At 37.8% G+C, this 18,545-nt stretch overlaps 1 protein-coding gene across 11 annotated transcripts in view; it reads right to left on the bottom strand.

The window, feature by feature from the left end:
* The window catches only part of LRP1B (LDL receptor related protein 1B), a 1,327,274-nt gene that overhangs the window by 1,064,269 nt on the left and 244,460 nt on the right, over positions 1-18,545 (bottom strand). For 10 of the 11 annotated variants that reach the window (XM_073305383.1, XM_073305382.1, XM_073305377.1 and 7 more), the window contains exon 2: positions 9,748-9,870. The exons of the other annotated variant lie outside the window; for it this stretch is intronic. In XM_073305383.1, coding sequence (XP_073161484.1) covers positions 9,748-9,870 — 123 coding nt within the window. The remainder of the gene's footprint in view (positions 1-9,747; positions 9,871-18,545) is intronic. 11 annotated transcript variants of the gene reach the window in all.

The following is an 18,545-nucleotide window of genomic DNA, read 5'->3' on the forward strand; positions in this document are numbered from 1 at the left end:
GTCCCTTCCAACCCTGATATTCTATGATTCTATGAATCATATTATTAACTGTCTTGGATAACTGAATGGAGAATATGCTTATAAAATGTGCAGATGAAACCAAGCTGGTAGAGGTTGTACACACTTTGGAGGACAGGGCTAGGATTCAAAATGACCTTGACAAATTGGAGAATTGGTCTGAACTTAGCAAGATGAATTTCAATAAAGACAAGTGCAAAGTACTACACTTTGAAAACAATCAAATGCACAACTACAAAATGGGGAATAACTGGTTAGGTGGAAATACTGCTGCAAAGGGATCTGGGGATTCTAACGGATCACAAACTGAATGAGTCGACACTGTGACGCAGTTGTGAAAGAGGCTAATATTCTGGTGATGTAGTAACAGGAATGTCATATGTAAAACATGGCAGATAAATCTACTCAGCACTGGTGAGGCCTCAGGTAGAGTAAAGTGTCCAGTTCTGGGCATCACATTTTAAAAAAGATGTGGACAAACCAGAGAGAGTCCAGAGGAGAGAGAAAAAAATGATAAAAGATTTAGAAAGCCTGCCCTCTGAGGAAAGGTTAAAAAACTGGACATGTTTAGTCTTGCAAACAGAAGTTTTGGGGGGGACCTGATAACAGTTTTCAAATATGATAAGGAGTTCTATAAAGAGGACTGTAATCAATAATTCTCCATGTCTACTGGAGGAAGGACAAGTACTAATCAGAAGCAAGGAGAATTAGGTTAGATATTAGAAAAAACTTGCTAACTATAAGAGTTGTTAGGCTTTGGAGGTTGTGAAAAACCTTCACTGATGGGGATCCAAGAACAGGTTGGACAAACGCCTGTCAGGGATGGTCTAGGTTTACTTGGTCCTGCCTCAGCACAGGGACTGGACTTGATGACTTCTTGAGTCCCTCCCAGCCCTACATGTCTATGATTCTATATGGAGAATTTGATCAAGATGATTCTTTAGGATACACTTAAAACTTATGACAAGTTTCAGAGTAGCAGCCGTGTTAGTCTGTATTCACAAAAAGAAAAGGAGTACTTGTGGCACCTTAGAGACTAATCAATTTATTTGAGCATAAGCTCATATGCATCCGATGAAGTGAGCTGCAGCTCACGAAAGCTTATGCTCAAATAAATTGGTTAGTCTCTAAGGTGCCACAAGTACTCCTTTTCTTTTTACCTAAAACTTAAAAAGACTTGAAATCTAATCAATTTAGAAGAAAAACAGTTAAAATAAAATAGGACCTAGGACCCTATTTAGGTTTATTGCATGGCTGGTGGTTCAATTAACGCTTATCAGTGACAAACAAATATTTTAAGGCTTGTGGGGGAGGGATTGGTTGGTTGGTTGATTGGTTCCCTGAAAGGTAGGTATCGGTGAGCAAATCATGAGCCTCCAAAAACTTAGGGGCTCCCAAGAGCCTCTCAATTTGTTTTCTAAGGCTCTCCAGGGAAGACATGCACTTTTTTCAGGGACAGCTCTATTCCTGTGCACCTCCTAATTTCTTCAAGAGACTAACTCCTCCTCTATGTATTGGAGGAAGTCCCCAGAATGTGAGAGAGGGGAATGCCTTTTGCTGTGCTGCCACCCATATTCACCCTGCTCTGCCCCCACCAATGTCTAATAACTAGGGGCTAGCATGAGCCCCTTCAGTTCACCGATGGAAAAAAGGTGAAGGAAATAAAGGGTTAGGGAAATAGAGCAGAAAGTTTAGATAGGAAGAGAACCTAACCACTGAGCTAAATGCACTTTTCACTAGCATCTTAGTGGAGGCATATTGTGGACAAGAATGGAAGAAACATGTCCTAATGCCTGGCAGCACTGCTAGAGTTCAGGTTATGCCAGCATTTCCATCACAAATCTTGTTGTTTGGTGAGTTATAGCTTAGTCATGAAAATAAAATTGCTTTGGGCTAAAAATATGACAAAGTCTCAGTCTAGGTATGAATTATTTTTATGAGTTTCCAAAAGATTGATTTGCTCATTTTTTTAAAAAAAAAGATGTACAAGTATATATCAGGTTAAATGCTTTTTTGAATGTCTAAATTTACAACCACTTCAGTGTAAGAGAGGTCAATTTAGCAAACAATTAATCCATAAAGTTATTCAATTGATTCTGAAATTTTGGTATTTGCCACTATTCTCCAGGGACCCCATTCTGCCCTTGTACTGTAGTTAGGTGTCTTCCAGAATCTAGGTAAGAGGACCACTGTCAAAAGCATTCATTTAAATTATGATCTCCGCCCCCCTGCTCAAAATCTGCTCTAAAAAACCCCTAGGTACAAGATAATCATACAGGACCAAAAAAGAAGAAAAGCTGATGTTCCCCATGGCCACATTGTGCTGCATTTTTTACTCTCATGGCCAATAAGTTGTAGGGTATTCATGTATCTGATGAACTACAGAAACTGGAGCTGCATAAACCTTGACTGTTAGAGCTGAGTGGCTAGACTACAGTGGTGGAAGGGATGATCTCTTATAACTCTTATCTTCTCCATTTGGCAAAGCTTCACTTATGCATGTTTATAAAACACTTTGCAATCACTGCATGAAAGACATTCTGGGTAAGATCCACCATCATGCAGGATGTCAGTAGAAATCTAGTGTTTAAATTTGTGGGCTTTAAATTGGGCATAAACCTACTGATGTCCCCACAGAGAAGAGCTGGATTTTACCCAGAGTGCATTTCACGTAATAATCTCAAAATGTTTCACAAACATAAATTAATATAGCTTTTTCCATACCCCTTTTAGGGTTCCATTTGGTTTCGGTAAGGCTGAAATGGGGCAGACTCCTTGCAGTACATCTGCAAGTGTGAATTATGATTAATGAGCCAACGTGCTGAGACCCTATCGCCTCTTAATACACGTTTAACCAATACAGTATATGGATGTCTCTCAGCTGAACATTTTAAAGATCTGTTTATATATCTACATGTATAATTAATAATGCCAAATGATGTTGTAAACATGGCCTAAATCATATGCAGATTTTCAAACTGGCCTTTGAATCTTCGCCCAACTACTTTTGCTAAAACAACCAGAGACTGGATCTATCAGTTATTACATAGTGGAGGAATAATATAACTTGCCCAGTGGATGCACAGATTTATCTTTAAAATTTGATACTTCCCTATGATTAAAGATAGTATGTGCAGATCTACAGTTAATTATGGTGTTTACTTACGTATTTCTCTCAATAAAGCAGCACTGAAATTGTGCTCACATCTCGGCATTTATAAAAAGGAACAAACAAAAGTCACTTGTTATACCCAACAAATTAAGAAAAAACTATTATAAAGTAGGTTTTAGAAACAAAGAAGTGTAAAAATAAAACTATGGAAAAGTAAAGACAGACTCTCCAGCCCTTTTTTTCTTTTGTTCAGATAGCCTTTGGAACCCATGCAATTTCCCTATCATAGAAAATTAATGTTGCTTACCTAACCACAACTTACTTGTCATTTTCTTTCGATCATGACTAAATTATATTATTCAAAATTTAGATATTTAATTTCAAAACTTATATATTTCGCAGCACTCTGTGAAACAAGTGGTGTCAGCAGTAATGTCTGGATTCCTCCAGCCTTTACAGATGATGTATGAGTTTCAGACAAGTTAGAAGAAAAAGAGATCAGCTACCTTTTCTGATGTGCCACTTGGACAGAAAGCCAATGCACCACTTAAATTGTCCAATGAGAGCTATTTCACTAATGCAAGAACATGCCTGTGTCTATAAAACAGTTTAACATCTTTAGGAATGTTTGAAATGCAAAGTTGTCTCTAATATTAGCAAACAGATGTCCTCTTCTACCTCTGTTGCTGGAAGCTGTGTTGGAGCTCAGGAACGAAGCATATTGTCTTTCTGATCAGTGTAGCAGAACCAGTACTTAGGGCTCGTCTACACTTAAAATGCTGCAGCTGTGCCACTGTAGCACTTCAGTGAAGATGCTACCTACACCAACGGGAGGGCTTCTTCCATCAGCATAGGTACTTTACCTCTCCAAGAGGCAGTAGCTATGTCAACCAGAGAAGCCCTCCCATCAACACAGTGCTGTCTAGGAGTTAGGTTGGTATAACCGTGTTTCTGCGTCCCTGAGTGACGTAGTTATACTGACATAAATTGCTAGTGTAGACCAAGCCTTAGAAAAGTCCTCAACAGACTTGTCTTAGTCTGCCAAAAGCCTTTCCCTGCACTGGAAAATAGGCAAACATTATAGTGTGGTACTAATACTAAATTATTATTTTCATTCTTTTTGTTATTGAATGTTCCATAGAATATCAGCAATTTCATAAAATTTAACTAAATGTTCATATTTGACACTCCATTGTGGTTCTTTTCCTACCAATGTCAGAGAGACTGTTTAAATACAATATGGCTGACATCAAATGTCAAATGAAGGACTACTTATGTATTTAAAGTTATGCATATGCTTAAGTATCTTGCTAAACTATGGCCAAAAATAGTTCCTTAATGTTATAAGTTTCTTCATTCAAGAGTAGCTACACAACACAGTGATGTTAAGGGAAGGAAATATAAAGCTATCTTTTCATCACCTGATATGTCCAACATTTTCTCCTCTTACCTTCAATGGGCAATTATATGGTAGCTCATCATGAACTGGAAACAAAAGCCATTTTATTATTTAGGGTGGTATTTTCAAAAGTGACTTAGGTCAATGGGACTTTCAATGGAATTTTTTCTCTTAAGTCACTTGGGAATTTTCAGGGGATTTTATGCCCAAATAAATCTGTTAGTCTTTAAGGTGCCACCGGACTCCTTGTTGTTGTTTTTGTTGTTGTTGTTGTTTTTTTGAGGATTTTTGAAATTCTCACCCTTATAGTTTAGGACCTCAGCAGCAACAAAAGCTCAAATAGCTTCTTAGCTTTTGCTGGGAGAAAGCATCACAAATTAGGTACAATATTAACATTTCTTTAAGCTTTGTGACACTGCTGAGACACCTCACTATTGAACCTCCAATAACAACAAATGTATTGAAAAGACTAATTTAATAAATTAGGTGAGATTCAATCTTTAAAATGAGCTAACTCGTGCTCTGCTCCCAAACTTCAATTTCAGGATGGATTTTAGAAGCTAATACTCTTTCAAGATCCTAGAGAAATTAATGTTTTAATCAACTGTTAGACGATATATAGTATAGGTTCAACTACTCAGAATTCTAGTGATAGGGCCATCAAAACTAAGTCAGAACTGAAGCATGGAGAAAAGGCAAATGACGTTATTTTAATAAAATATGATATCTCAAGAGCCAATATTGCTACATATTATTGAAAAGATGGAATTGGGTTTACATGCAATGGCATGTTGATGTATTTCTGCCTCTGTTTTTTCATGAGATAATGGATCTTAAAAAGATCAAGTAGTACTTTGGGCCAGAACTACAGACCATTTACCACATAGTCTGGGGTCCTTATAATATCCTCACTCACCAGGACCTATCCACCCCAAGTAAAGTGGATAGAGCTGGTTGTTTTCCAGTGAAAGAGATTCAGATGTCATTTAATGAAGATCTACAATGCTAGGGTAGAAGAGACGGCATAACAAATTATAAAGAATGAGAAAGGTAGGAAGACTGTCTGTACAGTTCCTCTGTCTCAGGCCTAGTATGATTCTGCTTTGTGTTCTGCTGGGATAAATGAAATTGTTCTCCCAAATTTGTATACTGCTAACACGATGGATTGAAAATTGGCAGAGTTATTGCACACTGTCAGAGAAATAAGTATAGATACTGTACCGTGTATTTGGCTCTATAAGATATTCATGAAGTAAGAACAATGCTTGGAGTCAGGGCCAGTTCTGACAGGCAACAAAGTCTGCAGCCACATGCTGAGAGACTTCTGTGTATGCTTACACCACACGTCAATCCCCCTTTGCACACCACATTTTAGGAGTGAAGGCCCCCACCTCATGGCCAGAGGACAGCTGTGAGTCCTGAGGACAACAGTGCCCTATGCTGGAATTACTGCTGAGCTGCCGGAACAATTTTGTAAGGGAGAAGGGTGTTTTGTTTTCGAACCTGATGCCTGCAGTTTCACAGAGAAATCAGGTTCTATTCCACTTCATTTTTCCCCCTCCTCAGCATGGTGCTCTTTGGCAGAGAGGACTCAGAGAATGAGGAAAGAGAGAGAGAGAGAGAAAGAGAGACGTGCAAGCCAGAAATAAATCCTGAAGTTGCTAACGCAAAAAGTGTCTAAATAGTAAAGACATTTGTCATTTGGATGCCAGCGTTTTGTATCTTTGACACTATCACTGACAAAAAATAATATCCCAAAACAGGATACATGATCTAAGTCTCTGGATTTGGTTTGGAAAGCCATTGGTAGTTGTTGGTGGACTCATGTCTTCTATGTATGAGGAGTATTTTAGGCAGAGACCCAACAAGCGAACAGGACAAACTGGAAATAAATCTGTGTCTGGAAATAATAACATTGTACAGGCAGTTGGCATTTCAATGTTAGTGAATTTTCCATCTCAAATCAGGCAGCAACTGCTCAGAGAGGCAAATATATACAGTTATCAGAGGCTAATACATACAAATATTTCCAGTTATCAGGTGACAAATATACTAAAACTGGACACATGTTCAGCGTTGCTGGGTTTTTGTATTCTTACTACATGCTTCAAACAGGTGACAGCATAGATTTTGACATATTTAGACGTTATTAGTCAAGGTCATTTGTAGAGCAGGACAAATATGGCAGAAAATCTTTAATGAGTATTTACCAGATTTTTTAAAATGCATTTTCTTCAACCACGTTTACTTCCTACCAATAGTCTAGCAAATGAGTTTATAGACAAGAATGTTTGTGGAAACAATGAATTTTAAGCAAATATTGCAAAAATTCTGTGGGCATTCACACCAGAATCTTGATGTAGTCTAAGTCCATCTATCAGTAAAAGAGAAACATGCAGTGGGCTGGGTCCCCAGCTGAGGTAGATTGATATCAATCCATTGCCTTCAACAGCTCAAAAATAGTAGCAGAAATTATTTGGTTAATAATCTCAAAGAAAGAATATATTAGAAAAAATACAATTCTCTCATGGACAATTCACTAACAGATAAGAAGCAAAATGTGTTCAATAAATTATTCATTATGAATTACTGGACCAGCTTTTTTTTTTTTTTTTTTTTAACTACACAGAGCAACAACTCTTCTGGGAACAGAAATAATCATTGCTAAAACACCACAACAGGGTAAAAGTGGATTTGCTATAAGAATCTGCTTTTTCTTTTTTGAAACTATTTGAGAGTACATTTAGCACTAGTGAAAAGTACCAAACTGACAGCTTGGTGATGAAAGTCCCATATCCACAGAGTGCGAACAGCTTAGGCAATGACAGGACAGGTCTGTCACATTCCTTTGCTATTGTTACGGAGGACCCCCCTCCTGAACTCCCTCCTCCCTCCGTCCCAGTGGTCAACTAGTTTAATCCCACTGTTGCCAATTTAGTCATTTTCCAATCCCTTCTCTAAATTCGAACATCTCCTCTAATTTCAATTTCTGAGGAAAACACTGATCCTGATCCGACACCAAATGAAGTCACCGGGTGCTGGTTTAAGCATTAAATGAGAGAGTACATAGTTGGTTCTCCATTCCTATTTAATCCTAGACCCCGTATTGAATTTGCTAACGAGGGCACTAGTTGGGATCAATTTTTAGTGGTATCTGTCTGGTTCTACCAACTCATCTTGCATAAGTCACTAAAGATCTGCCAAATGGTAACAACTTTCAGCCACAACCAAACAGAAGTATGTGTGATCTGGTGCACTCAAAGTGAAATGCTCTGTATCCTTATCACCAGTCCCTCGAGTCCTCATATGCTTCATAAATATTTGGTATGTAGATTTATTATGTCTTAAACAAACACTACAATATAAGTTCTATTTAGAAAAGTGAACTGTGATGTTATATGTTTAGATAAGGTTATATTTTGTGGAATGTGATAGTTGCACTGAGGATCTGGAGATGGCTCACCTGGCCTTTTTAAAGATGTTTCTCTTTATGTGCATCAGCTATGCAGAAACTCATGATCAAGTACAGAGGAGGTTCAGGCAAAGTAGCAGGAAAAATTCTGTTTCACACTTCAAGATGCTAATGAAACAGAATGGGTTTCATCCTCAACCGGTGTAAACTGGTGTAGTCCCATTGACTTCAGTAAAGCTATGCCGATTTATATCAGCTGAGGAATCGGCCCAAGAGAAGAAATGGTATGCGGTTATTACCAGTTGAGTGATTTTCTCCTGATGCCAATTACTGTCAGGAAACAGAAGTAGGTAGGGATTTATGCACATTTATATGCAGTAGAATGAGTTTGGCATGGACAGCGTGAAGGAGCAAGGCATTCCATTTCAAAATGCCAAACTAGGCTCAACAGACAAACGAGGACACATTAATACTAATACCACAATTTGGGAACAAATCTATAGGGAAGATATCCTCAGCAGGTGAATAAAATAGAGAGAAGGAGACAACACTGCTCGCATAATATGTCTGGTGCCTGTCACCCAGACTGATCTCTTACTGCCAAACCATGAGGTCTTTTTACTGGAAAATTCTAAAGAATTATTTTTTGCATGTCATTTTTGTAGCCCATTTTCGCAACTGATGTTCCTTTGTGAGCACAAAATTATGTTTAAAATACAGCCAAAGAACCCAGCATAGCATTAAATGAAAAAAAGATGCATTGGGAAGGGAACACGTCACAGCTAATTATGAAAAAATACTTCATACTTATACACAGCTTTTTTCCCTTGAGGAGTCAAAGTGCTTTACAAACCATTACTCAGTGAACCCTCACAACAACCTCAGAAATTAACTATTATACCTTTTTTACAGATGAGTAAACTGTACCACAGGAAGGTTAAGTAGCTTATCCAGTGTCAGATAGCAAACCAGCATGTGTAGATTCCCTGTCGATGATTTTAAAAACTAGGATTATAGTCCCTGATTTGTTTTGATAAATGGTACTTTCTGTACCTTTAGCAGGTAAAGCAAATCTCTAGCTTTTTATGTTGCACTAAAAAGAACATTTCATTTTATCAGTATCCTTTCTTACATGAGCTGATTATCATGGGGACATAGACCAGGAAGTTCCCTCATTTTCCTCATAATGTAGGAAACAAGGGAACATTAAGATTTAATATCACCTCATCAAGTCCAGAAATCTGAGAAGCCTGAAAGGGTTCTGCTCTGTTCTCCAGCCGCTCTCAGTCACAAAGAAAATAAGATTTGTTTTTATTAAGATTAAGCATGTTTTATTAAATCTTTCCCTCATTTTTAAATACCTTGCCTCTTTTGTCTTATTACACTTTTCCATGTTTTGCCTTCGAATCTTCCTTTCCCTCCTTGGATCCCTCCTTTAAGATCTCAGTGCTCCTCTCTCTGACATTGTGTTGCACTATTAATTTCTTTTCCTTTTTTGAAGAAACATTATTTCCCTTCCTTTGTCTGCCATTGCTTCTGCCTGCTATAGCTATTCTACTAAATCAGTAAGAGAATATGGAACATATGCTCTGATGATAGTGTTCATTATAAAATGACAGTTGAGCAAAACACCTTCCAGTTCTTTCATCTCACACCTGCATATTGAGTGTAACCTATTCTCCATGGTACAAAGATTCACGTGGGATGGGGTTTTTTTAAACCAAAATCCACTCTTATGACTATACAGTACAGCTATCTGTACTCTTCAAAGGAAAATAAGGATAACATGCAGTACTTTTTACTTACAGGTATCTAAAGACTCATCTGAATCATCTGGACAGTCGGGTTCTCCATCACATAGCCAATTTTGAGACACACAAGTCACATGATCATCACAAAGAAACTCTCCTATGTCACACAGCTGTTCTTCTGAAAAGGAAAATGTTTTTACATGGAATGATTAACAGACGAATGAAAATAAAGAGACAAAATGGTATGATCATTAAATAGGAAATTAAAGCACATACACAAAATAACATGACTATGAGATGAAAGCTCAATACGATCTTTAACAGCAAGATTATGATGCCCTTACTTAGACTGAGCAATGCATCACCCTCTGGGAAGTCCTACTGAAATAAATTAAGAGATTAAGGTATATCCAGATCTAAGTAAAATAACATAATCCGTCCCTATAAAAATAAGATAGAAGTTTCATGGGGTTTTTTTTTTGCTAATTTTTAGTTTCAAGCATATCATCATGAGATCATCTTGGTCATTGTATGGAATCCAACAAGCTTTATGTCTATAATATCTGCCTGCATGAAATGGCTGGTTATTGTTAGATATGTCTTTTTGCAGGAAACGACTCGGTGATGATGTGATTTCCTTATTTTGTCCTCAAAGAGCTTTGAAATATTGTGCATCCAAATCAAAAGCTTTTTCCAGGAAAGGTCTTCTGTGAGAGACAAAGACCCTGTTCTCATAGTTTTAGCTACTTTTTTTTATACTGAGTTTACTCAGATGACATTAAATTCAAAACCACATCTCATGTTAAAAATAATAATACTCGAAGAAATATTACTAATATTAATACTCCAGGTTTCTATAGTGCTTTAAAAACACTAAAGGCCTACTTTTTTTTTTTTTTAAAAAAGGCCCTTAATTGTTTGCAAGCACAAATGCTAGTATTTAACCACTTCATTGTTTTTGCAAACCAGATATTTTTTTAACAGTAATTTTGCTGACGGTGACTGTAAAATTGTAAACTGAGTTTAAAACACTGGCTGTAAGGGACCAACAGTGCACGTGTTACACACCATAAACACCTGCTGGCTTCAATCAACAAATCTTGCCTTACTGAAGTTTTGGGCTGAAATAATGCAGGACTAGGCCATCATTAATTAAACCTACAACACCTCTGTGCAGTAAATACTCATCATTTTACTGATGTGCAAATTGCAGCAGTGCCTTTCCCAAGTGCAGATTAGTGGGCAGAGTCTGTCTAATTCTTCTCTCAGTTACACCACTGAAGACCAGAAATAACTCTATTAAAGTCAATGGTATTACAACAATGTAAAATTGGTATAATTATGAGGAGATTTAGGGCTCCTGCTCCCTTGTTCCATTGCTAGATCAGTGCATCAGTTCAGTTCACAGTGAAAGCTAATAGATGTTGCTATGATTTCTAATTATTATATTTCATTGTTTTTATATATAGCTATTCTGAGTGACTGAAACTGACCGGCTCTTAAAGGAGATCTGTTTTGCTACAGCATCTGATTAAAGGCTTATAATTATCAAGGAGCCCATTGGTGGTTATATACCCATTCTTAGTTATGTGTGTTAATGGTAAAATAGTCTTATGAAGACAAAACCCAATGTACTTCATAGCAATGTAATTGTCATCCTAGACAATAGCTATATATAGCATTGTCTAATCCGGGCAAGATGTGCCTCAAGCGTGCTTGCTAAAGCAGTCTCAGGGCTTTAAAGAAAATTCTTATTGTTGCACAGTTTTAGGGACAGTTATATATTATCCCTCTAGGAAATAGCAGCTTGTTACACGTAGCTGATTTATTTTGTTCCCAGATATTCCATTTTCAAGGTCAGCCTCTGAAGCTATTGATGATTACACATTTAAATGAGTGAATTTTCAGCTATTATGTAAATAGACATTTTACATTATTTAAAATTATCTACTGTGCAGTTCTTTGCTCTTTAAAAGAACCAGCATTTTTTGTATGTTTTTCATTTATCATATTTAGTAAAACAGCCTACAGTGCTGAGCTGTTCAAGCAAATCTTTTTTAAAAAGTCTTCTCTTTGTAAAAAAAACCCAAAATACTGTATAATTAAAAAAGTAGGCTTATGAGATCATGGAGGAAATTTTCATTAAATCCTTTGGGGAAAAGTTCAAAGCTCTTAGTATACGTGCCACTTCCTAAAAAATAGTACAGGAAGCATAAGTGAGAGAAAAAGTTGTGCCATTTACAGGTTATCTTCTTTTCTTAAGGGGACTTGTATACAGAAATCCATGTGTCAACACATATCAATGTACTATTACTTTCAACGGTAATGCATTTCTAAAAATCAACCTTTCAGCACAAGAAGATTTACATGCAACTTTCCATACAGTAGGTTGAAAGTATAACCCTTATGTAGTGCAACATCTGTTCTACTTACAGGCTGATCTTTAAAAAAATAAATTGCAATTATAGTACAAAAAAAAAACCTTCAAGAAAGCAGTAAACTAACATGTCAACTTATCTATATAATTTAAATATAGCTCAAGAGTGAACTTCTCATTTATACAGAAGTACTGTGACAATGTACCATACATACTGGTTTTGGCACAATTCGGTATCACAGCTGTGCTAGGAATATTAAATAAAGTTTCAGCGGGATTCATAATATTTTATTCAAGTTATATCAATGTAAATTTTTACATTACTAGGAAATTTCAGAAACCCAGATACTAATGCTCATTCCTTTAAAATGTACAAGCTAAGATTCACAAGAGATACTGAAATATTTTAAATAATATATTCGATAATATTAATTTCTTATTGAATGTCAGAACTAATAGCTAAAGGGAGCCATGGCTGTCTAAAAGTACAACAAAGCTGTGATTTGTGGGAACACATATGCAGATAAGTAACTATAGGATAAGCACATGAGCAGTCTCAATGGGACTCAAAATTACTCCCATGCATAAGTGTTTATCAGAGTGAGGCATAAATGTGTTTTTTTTTCACCCTTTAAATTCTGATTGGCAATAATTTGGGTGGAGAGAGAAATCCACACTTACTGTCATTTACTGATTGAAATGTAGTCCTCTGAGCCTAATTATATACTACAGCCAGCAATGACTGGAGGAAATTACATTTTAAATCAATTAACAATTCCAGCACAATTATTTAAGATTGGAATCATTGTGAACAAACCCAAATTAAGGGTCATTGAATTCAATGGTAGTTTTCTAAGTCTGGGCCCTAGGCATTATTGTTTGTTTTACTGCAATAGACCCATATCAGAGCTGAGTTAGCATTATCCATAGCTACTAGGACTGACATTGGAGACAAGTTAGTTGTTAGTAGGAAATGTGCTTCTTAAAAAGGAATAGAGCTCAATTCCTCCACAGTCATTAGACATTGCACTTCTGCGAAAGTGATAACACACCAGACAAGAGACAAGCTGTGAGCCTGTACTATCATTAATTTAAATACCTTTCTCCTCTGCTACATTCCATTATGGTTTATACCTTTATCTTTCTTAATAAAATACCTTTTTCCTCCTTGATGTCAACTGCCAGTCAAAAGGAATCAGAACACTTCTAATGCCAGCAGTAATGCACGGAAACACATGACAGAAGCCTCTGAATAGCACCATAAATGCCCAAGTAAATGGCACCAGTGGTTAGGGAATATATGAAGGGGCAAGTGTTTTATCATTTTCAAGGGTAACAAGAGTGACACCAAAAACCTGTTCTGTTGTGTGAAGAAAATTTAGGGTGAGGAGAGAACAGTTTGCTATCTTCCTAGAAACATGGAGATTAATTTTCCTTAATGGATCTTACTGACTACAGAATTTGTGATCCTCCCATGTCTATTAAACACCAAGTCTTTTTAAATCTCGAAATGGAATGTATGCATGCAGAAAAGCCTCCTTACCAAAACTAACAACAACAAAAATTACACAGAGCAGGTTGGAAAAGTTCAGTATAAAGGAACTACATCTCTGGAAATATTTCAGATCATATTTAACATACTTCTTTTAAGAGGAGAATATATTTGTCCTTGGTCATTTTAAAACTGATGAGCTCCTGGGTGGTTCTTTATTCAATGGTGTCGAAATTTAAAAATCTCACCCTTTTTACCATCAGGAAAACTGATAGAGCAAAAATCCCACTTTTTAATTTGCCAAAATACATTGGGGGGGATTTTGATTGGTATAAAGCAGCTTAATAGGATGTCCATTATACTAACCAATTTGTATTGGCAATTAAATGTTGCTTTTTCCAATTCCGTTTTCTTTTGTGTTTCCCTTACAGATGTACGCCTTCCTTTTGGCTGTCACTTTTGTAGATCCTTTGAAATCAATCAGCCCAATTACTTGTAAATGCTGGACTAATGTGGAATTAAAAAAAAAACAAAAACTGACCACCCAAGAGATGCTTCCTTGTTAAATGCAAAGAAAATAGTTTCTTTCACTGATACTTCTTCCCATTCTTTTTTCATCTGCACTTTGTATGCTGCACAGCGAGACTCCCCGAGGAGGAAAAATTCACATATTTTTAACATACTGATACTTTGTGAGATACAGAGCAGATGGTTAGAAATCATCTCTCTATGGGTCAATGAAAGCTCTGCCTCCCTAAGGATAGTCCTCCTATCCTGTGTTGTAAGCAGTGCCTCTTAGAACTAAAGTTTCACCAAAACAACTGACTTTGTGTTAAATACATTTCTAGAGCCAAAAATATCTCCCTGTATAAGACAGCCCTACCGTTTAAGAAGGGAAACCTTAAAATCTCCATTAGTTTCTAGAAAGTTTGTATAGGAAATATACTAATGAACAAAATTATTAATGTCATGCAATTAAGCTTATTTTGGACTGCCAAAAATTCCACTAAGACTATATATTTACCCTTATTTACAATTTCCAAAGGTTATCACATTCATATATTCACAGCCACAGAGAGCAGCCGTTGTTAAATAAGTAGAAAAATACTTTGAATGCAAGGTGGTGACCAATGTCTGCTTGCAAGAGGAAAACTGCAATTTTAATAAGACAGTTGCCCTTTGTAGACATGCACTGAAATCCTAAATGATGCAAAGGGATAAAGGTTCTTTTTCTGTGATCACACTGATTGTTAGATGTCATAAGTATCTGGGTTATTCTTATTTGGATGAACGCACATTATGAAGAGAAGGTCAATAGGATTCTTAAATAGAACTATAAAAAGAGGGAAAATTTATATAAATTAAGTACTTTTCCAGAAGATATATATCATGAGAAGGTAAATGAATCTCTGTACATCTAATTAACTCTGCCTTAGTAGGAGAACACACACAAACAGTGTAAATTCCACCATCAACATGAAAGATGCTTACATTAAGTAACCATCTGTACATTGTTCTTCTATGAAAGAGTTATATTTCTCTCTAGAACAATAATTGGTATAATTTTTTGAAGGTGGGGGCTTCCAAAATGCCCTGCTTTTCCCACTTTTACTTCCTTTTCTCCTCAAGAGCCTGGTATGGTGGTAAAAACTCCACTCAACTAGAAAACCTATATCGTGCTCATTTAGGTGCTTCTATCATCATTCAAGGTACCCTCAAGGTACTTGTGTGCCATCTTCACGGTATTCTCAACCTCCATCTGCTCAGAGCACCTGGGACCCCAAAAATCAAACCTCCCATATGGCAGCACTTTGCAAAGTAAACACTTAAATAGCCATGTAGGTTTTTGATTCATTATAACCTGGAATGTGCTCATTAAGCTCTTGATAGACAGCCTACAATGAAAAAAAAAAACCCACATGCTTAAAATAGTTCTAAAGATACATTCAAACTGTTTTGAAGTCTTTGATCCAGAAGAGATGTTGGTTTTTTTTCCCTGAAGCAGGGCACCAGATTGGGTGGACATTGCCCTGAGTGGCTCACAGAATCCTGTTTATCAGGGTATGTTTACACAGACCATAGGAGTGAGCCTCCCAGCCCTTGTTAATAGACTCAGGGTAGCAAGGCTCCACTAGTGCTATAAAAATAGCTGTATAAACAGTGTTTTGAAGTTTCAGCTTTGGCTGGAGCTCAGGCTTTGAAGCCAAGGGAAGTGAGTGAGCTGCAGAGCCCGAGCTCCAGCCTGAGCCACAACTTCAAAGCACTGTCTACACAGATATTTTTACAGCACTGGCGTGAGTTCTGCTAGCCTGAGTCTATTATCCAGAGCTGGGAGGCTCACTTCTGTGCACTGTGTGTACCTTCAGAAGCTTGGCTCATGTGTTTTGCTCACACGTGCAGGGTCAAACTGATTGCCAGATTCAGGGTTAGGAAGGAATTGTCCCCCAGGTAAGGTTGGGTGGGATCTGTGTGGGTTTTTACCTCCCTCTGAAGCATGGAGCAAAGATAACTTGCTAGGATCATCTAGAGAGCTCTCTTACACAATTCCCTGCCTTTGTAGGGAACTCGGGCATTGATGGCACTGTGGTGTCCCCTGTTTTCTGCCTGTTGCACACAACAGTTTAATTTCCTGGAGACTGAAGTACTTTAATCTCAACCAAATTATTAGACTTAATATAGGGGTAACAGTGAAAATTTAATGGCCTGTGAGATACAGGATGCCAGACTGGATGATTTAATAATCCCTTCTGGCTTTAACCTCTAAGAAAGTATGAAACTATGAAAAAGATACTGAAACAACAGGCAATGTTTAGAAAGAGGTCAAAATAATTTGACCTTTTTCAAATTAGCGGGTAATTTTAGTGATAAATTAAAGTAAGAAATACAGATTTTGCTTCATTCAAAATGTCTCACAAAATGTTTGGGTTGTTTGATCTCATTTAATCAACATTTTAATTTTGAAAAAATATTTTAAAATAATCAACATTTTTCAGTTCCTCCCCCCCCCTTTTCCCTCCCATCTTAAAAAAAAAAAAAAAAAGTAGAGGGGAGTGGGGAGGAATCTCCTCCCAAAAAAACAGATGTGGACATTTTTGGCGGTTTTTCCTCAAAATTCTTAAAAATATTAGAACCAATCTAACATTTTCCATGAAACATTTTAATTTCAGCTGAAAAGCCAGCTGAACTATTTTTTTTTTTGTTGGGCGGAGGGAACAAGCAAGCAAACAAATCTGTTCCTGCAAACATATTTCAGGCAGCTCCCTTTGTGAAAATAATTGGTGTTTGAAAAGGGATAATGAGATCAGATCAATGTCACAGAACTCTGCTACAGATTTTCAAATCAGATAAACACCATAAGTTTGAAATGAGAATTTGGATCAAGAAGAAGTGAGGGCAAAGAGGGCAAGGCATGGTTAGCACAAAGACACTACATAAAAGAACTGTCAAGACCTGGTCTCAGACTCCTGACACAAGCAAAACTCCTAGGAAAGTCAGCAAATGGTTTGTCTGTATAAACAATCTGTTTTCTTCTAAAGCATCAGAGGAGAGAGACTGATGGAGGAAAGGAAAAAGATGCATCGGTCACAGAACTCAAAATTGAGTTGAACATTTCACATTTTGATTTATTGAGCTTTGTATTCACCTTTTTTCTGTATCTATGTACCCAGGATTTTGGATGTGGAACTCCCATTGATGATCAGTGGCAGTTCTATCACATTTCAAACCTATTATATGCCTAAAAATTATTACTTTTAAGTTCTCAATTAGTTTTGCTCTGATTTTAATTATCTTAGTTACGTTTGTCTAACAAACTAAGGGAACTTTTTTCCTTTTAAAGCTTGCTTTCTGTGTGGGATTTCCTTTGATATCCTAGTCTGAAACATGGAAGAGTTCTCCGATTAATTTCTTCCAAATTTACTTAAAACTACATAGTATTTTCCTGTGACAGTTTATGTTATGAGTTGTCATGTGCTAAAAATTATTATGACAGCTGAAAGCAAGGGGAGAGAGAATGTGCACTAGTTTTAATTTGACTGCTGTATTTGTGATTCTATAGCTCACATTAGCACTTCTTGAGTTAGAGTGAAATTTGTGAAGCACAAAATTTTAGTGTAATAACTCACCTGCAGGAGCATGAAATTTAGAGTCAGAGTTTAAGGCAAGACGGGATCACCAGTTCATCTAGTCCAGTGGTTTTCAAACTTTTTTTCTGGGGACCCAGTTGAAGAAAATTTTTGATGCCCGCAACCCAATGGAGCTGGGGATGAGGGGTTTAGGGTGTGGGAGGGGCTCAGGACTGGGGCAGGGGATGAGGGGTTCGGAGTGCAAGAGGGGCTCTGGGTTCGCAGTGGGACTCAGGGCTAGGGATTGGGACACAGGGTTGGGGTGTGGACTTACCTTCAGTGGCTCCCAGTCAGCAGCGCAGCTGGGGTGCAGAGGCAGGCTTCCCACCTGTCCTGGCACTGCTAACCGTGCTGCGCCTGAAGCAGCCAGCAGCAGGTCCGGCTCCTCAGTGGAGGTACGCAAGTGGTTCCACATGGCTCTCGCCCGCAGTCACCGCCCCCAGTGCAGATCCTGTGCTCAGGGTGGGGGAAGCGCGCAGAGCCCCGTGGCCTCCTGCCTAGAAGCTGGACCCGAAGCTGGCTGCTTCCGGGGTGCAGCACGGTGTCGGAACAGGTAGGTACTAGCCTGCCTTAGCTGGGCAGCACCGCCAACAGGACTTTTAACGTCCCGGACGGCAATGCTGACCAGAGAGATCCAGTGCCTTACATGCTGCGACCCAGTACTGGGTCGTGACCCGAACTTTGAAAAACGCTGATCTAGTCTAACCTCCCATGTATCACAGGGCCCCAATGCAACCCAACACCTGCACACTAAACCCAACAACCCAAATTAGACCAAAATAGTACAGCCTACAGGAGACTATTATGTACCATAAACAGAGGAGAGACAAGGTGAACAAAGGCCCCTGCACAGGCAGGGA

This window comes from Lepidochelys kempii, chromosome 11 (assembly GCF_965140265.1).
Source record: "Lepidochelys kempii isolate rLepKem1 chromosome 11, rLepKem1.hap2, whole genome shotgun sequence".
In the NCBI taxonomy this organism is placed as follows: domain Eukaryota; kingdom Metazoa; phylum Chordata; order Testudines; family Cheloniidae; genus Lepidochelys; species Lepidochelys kempii.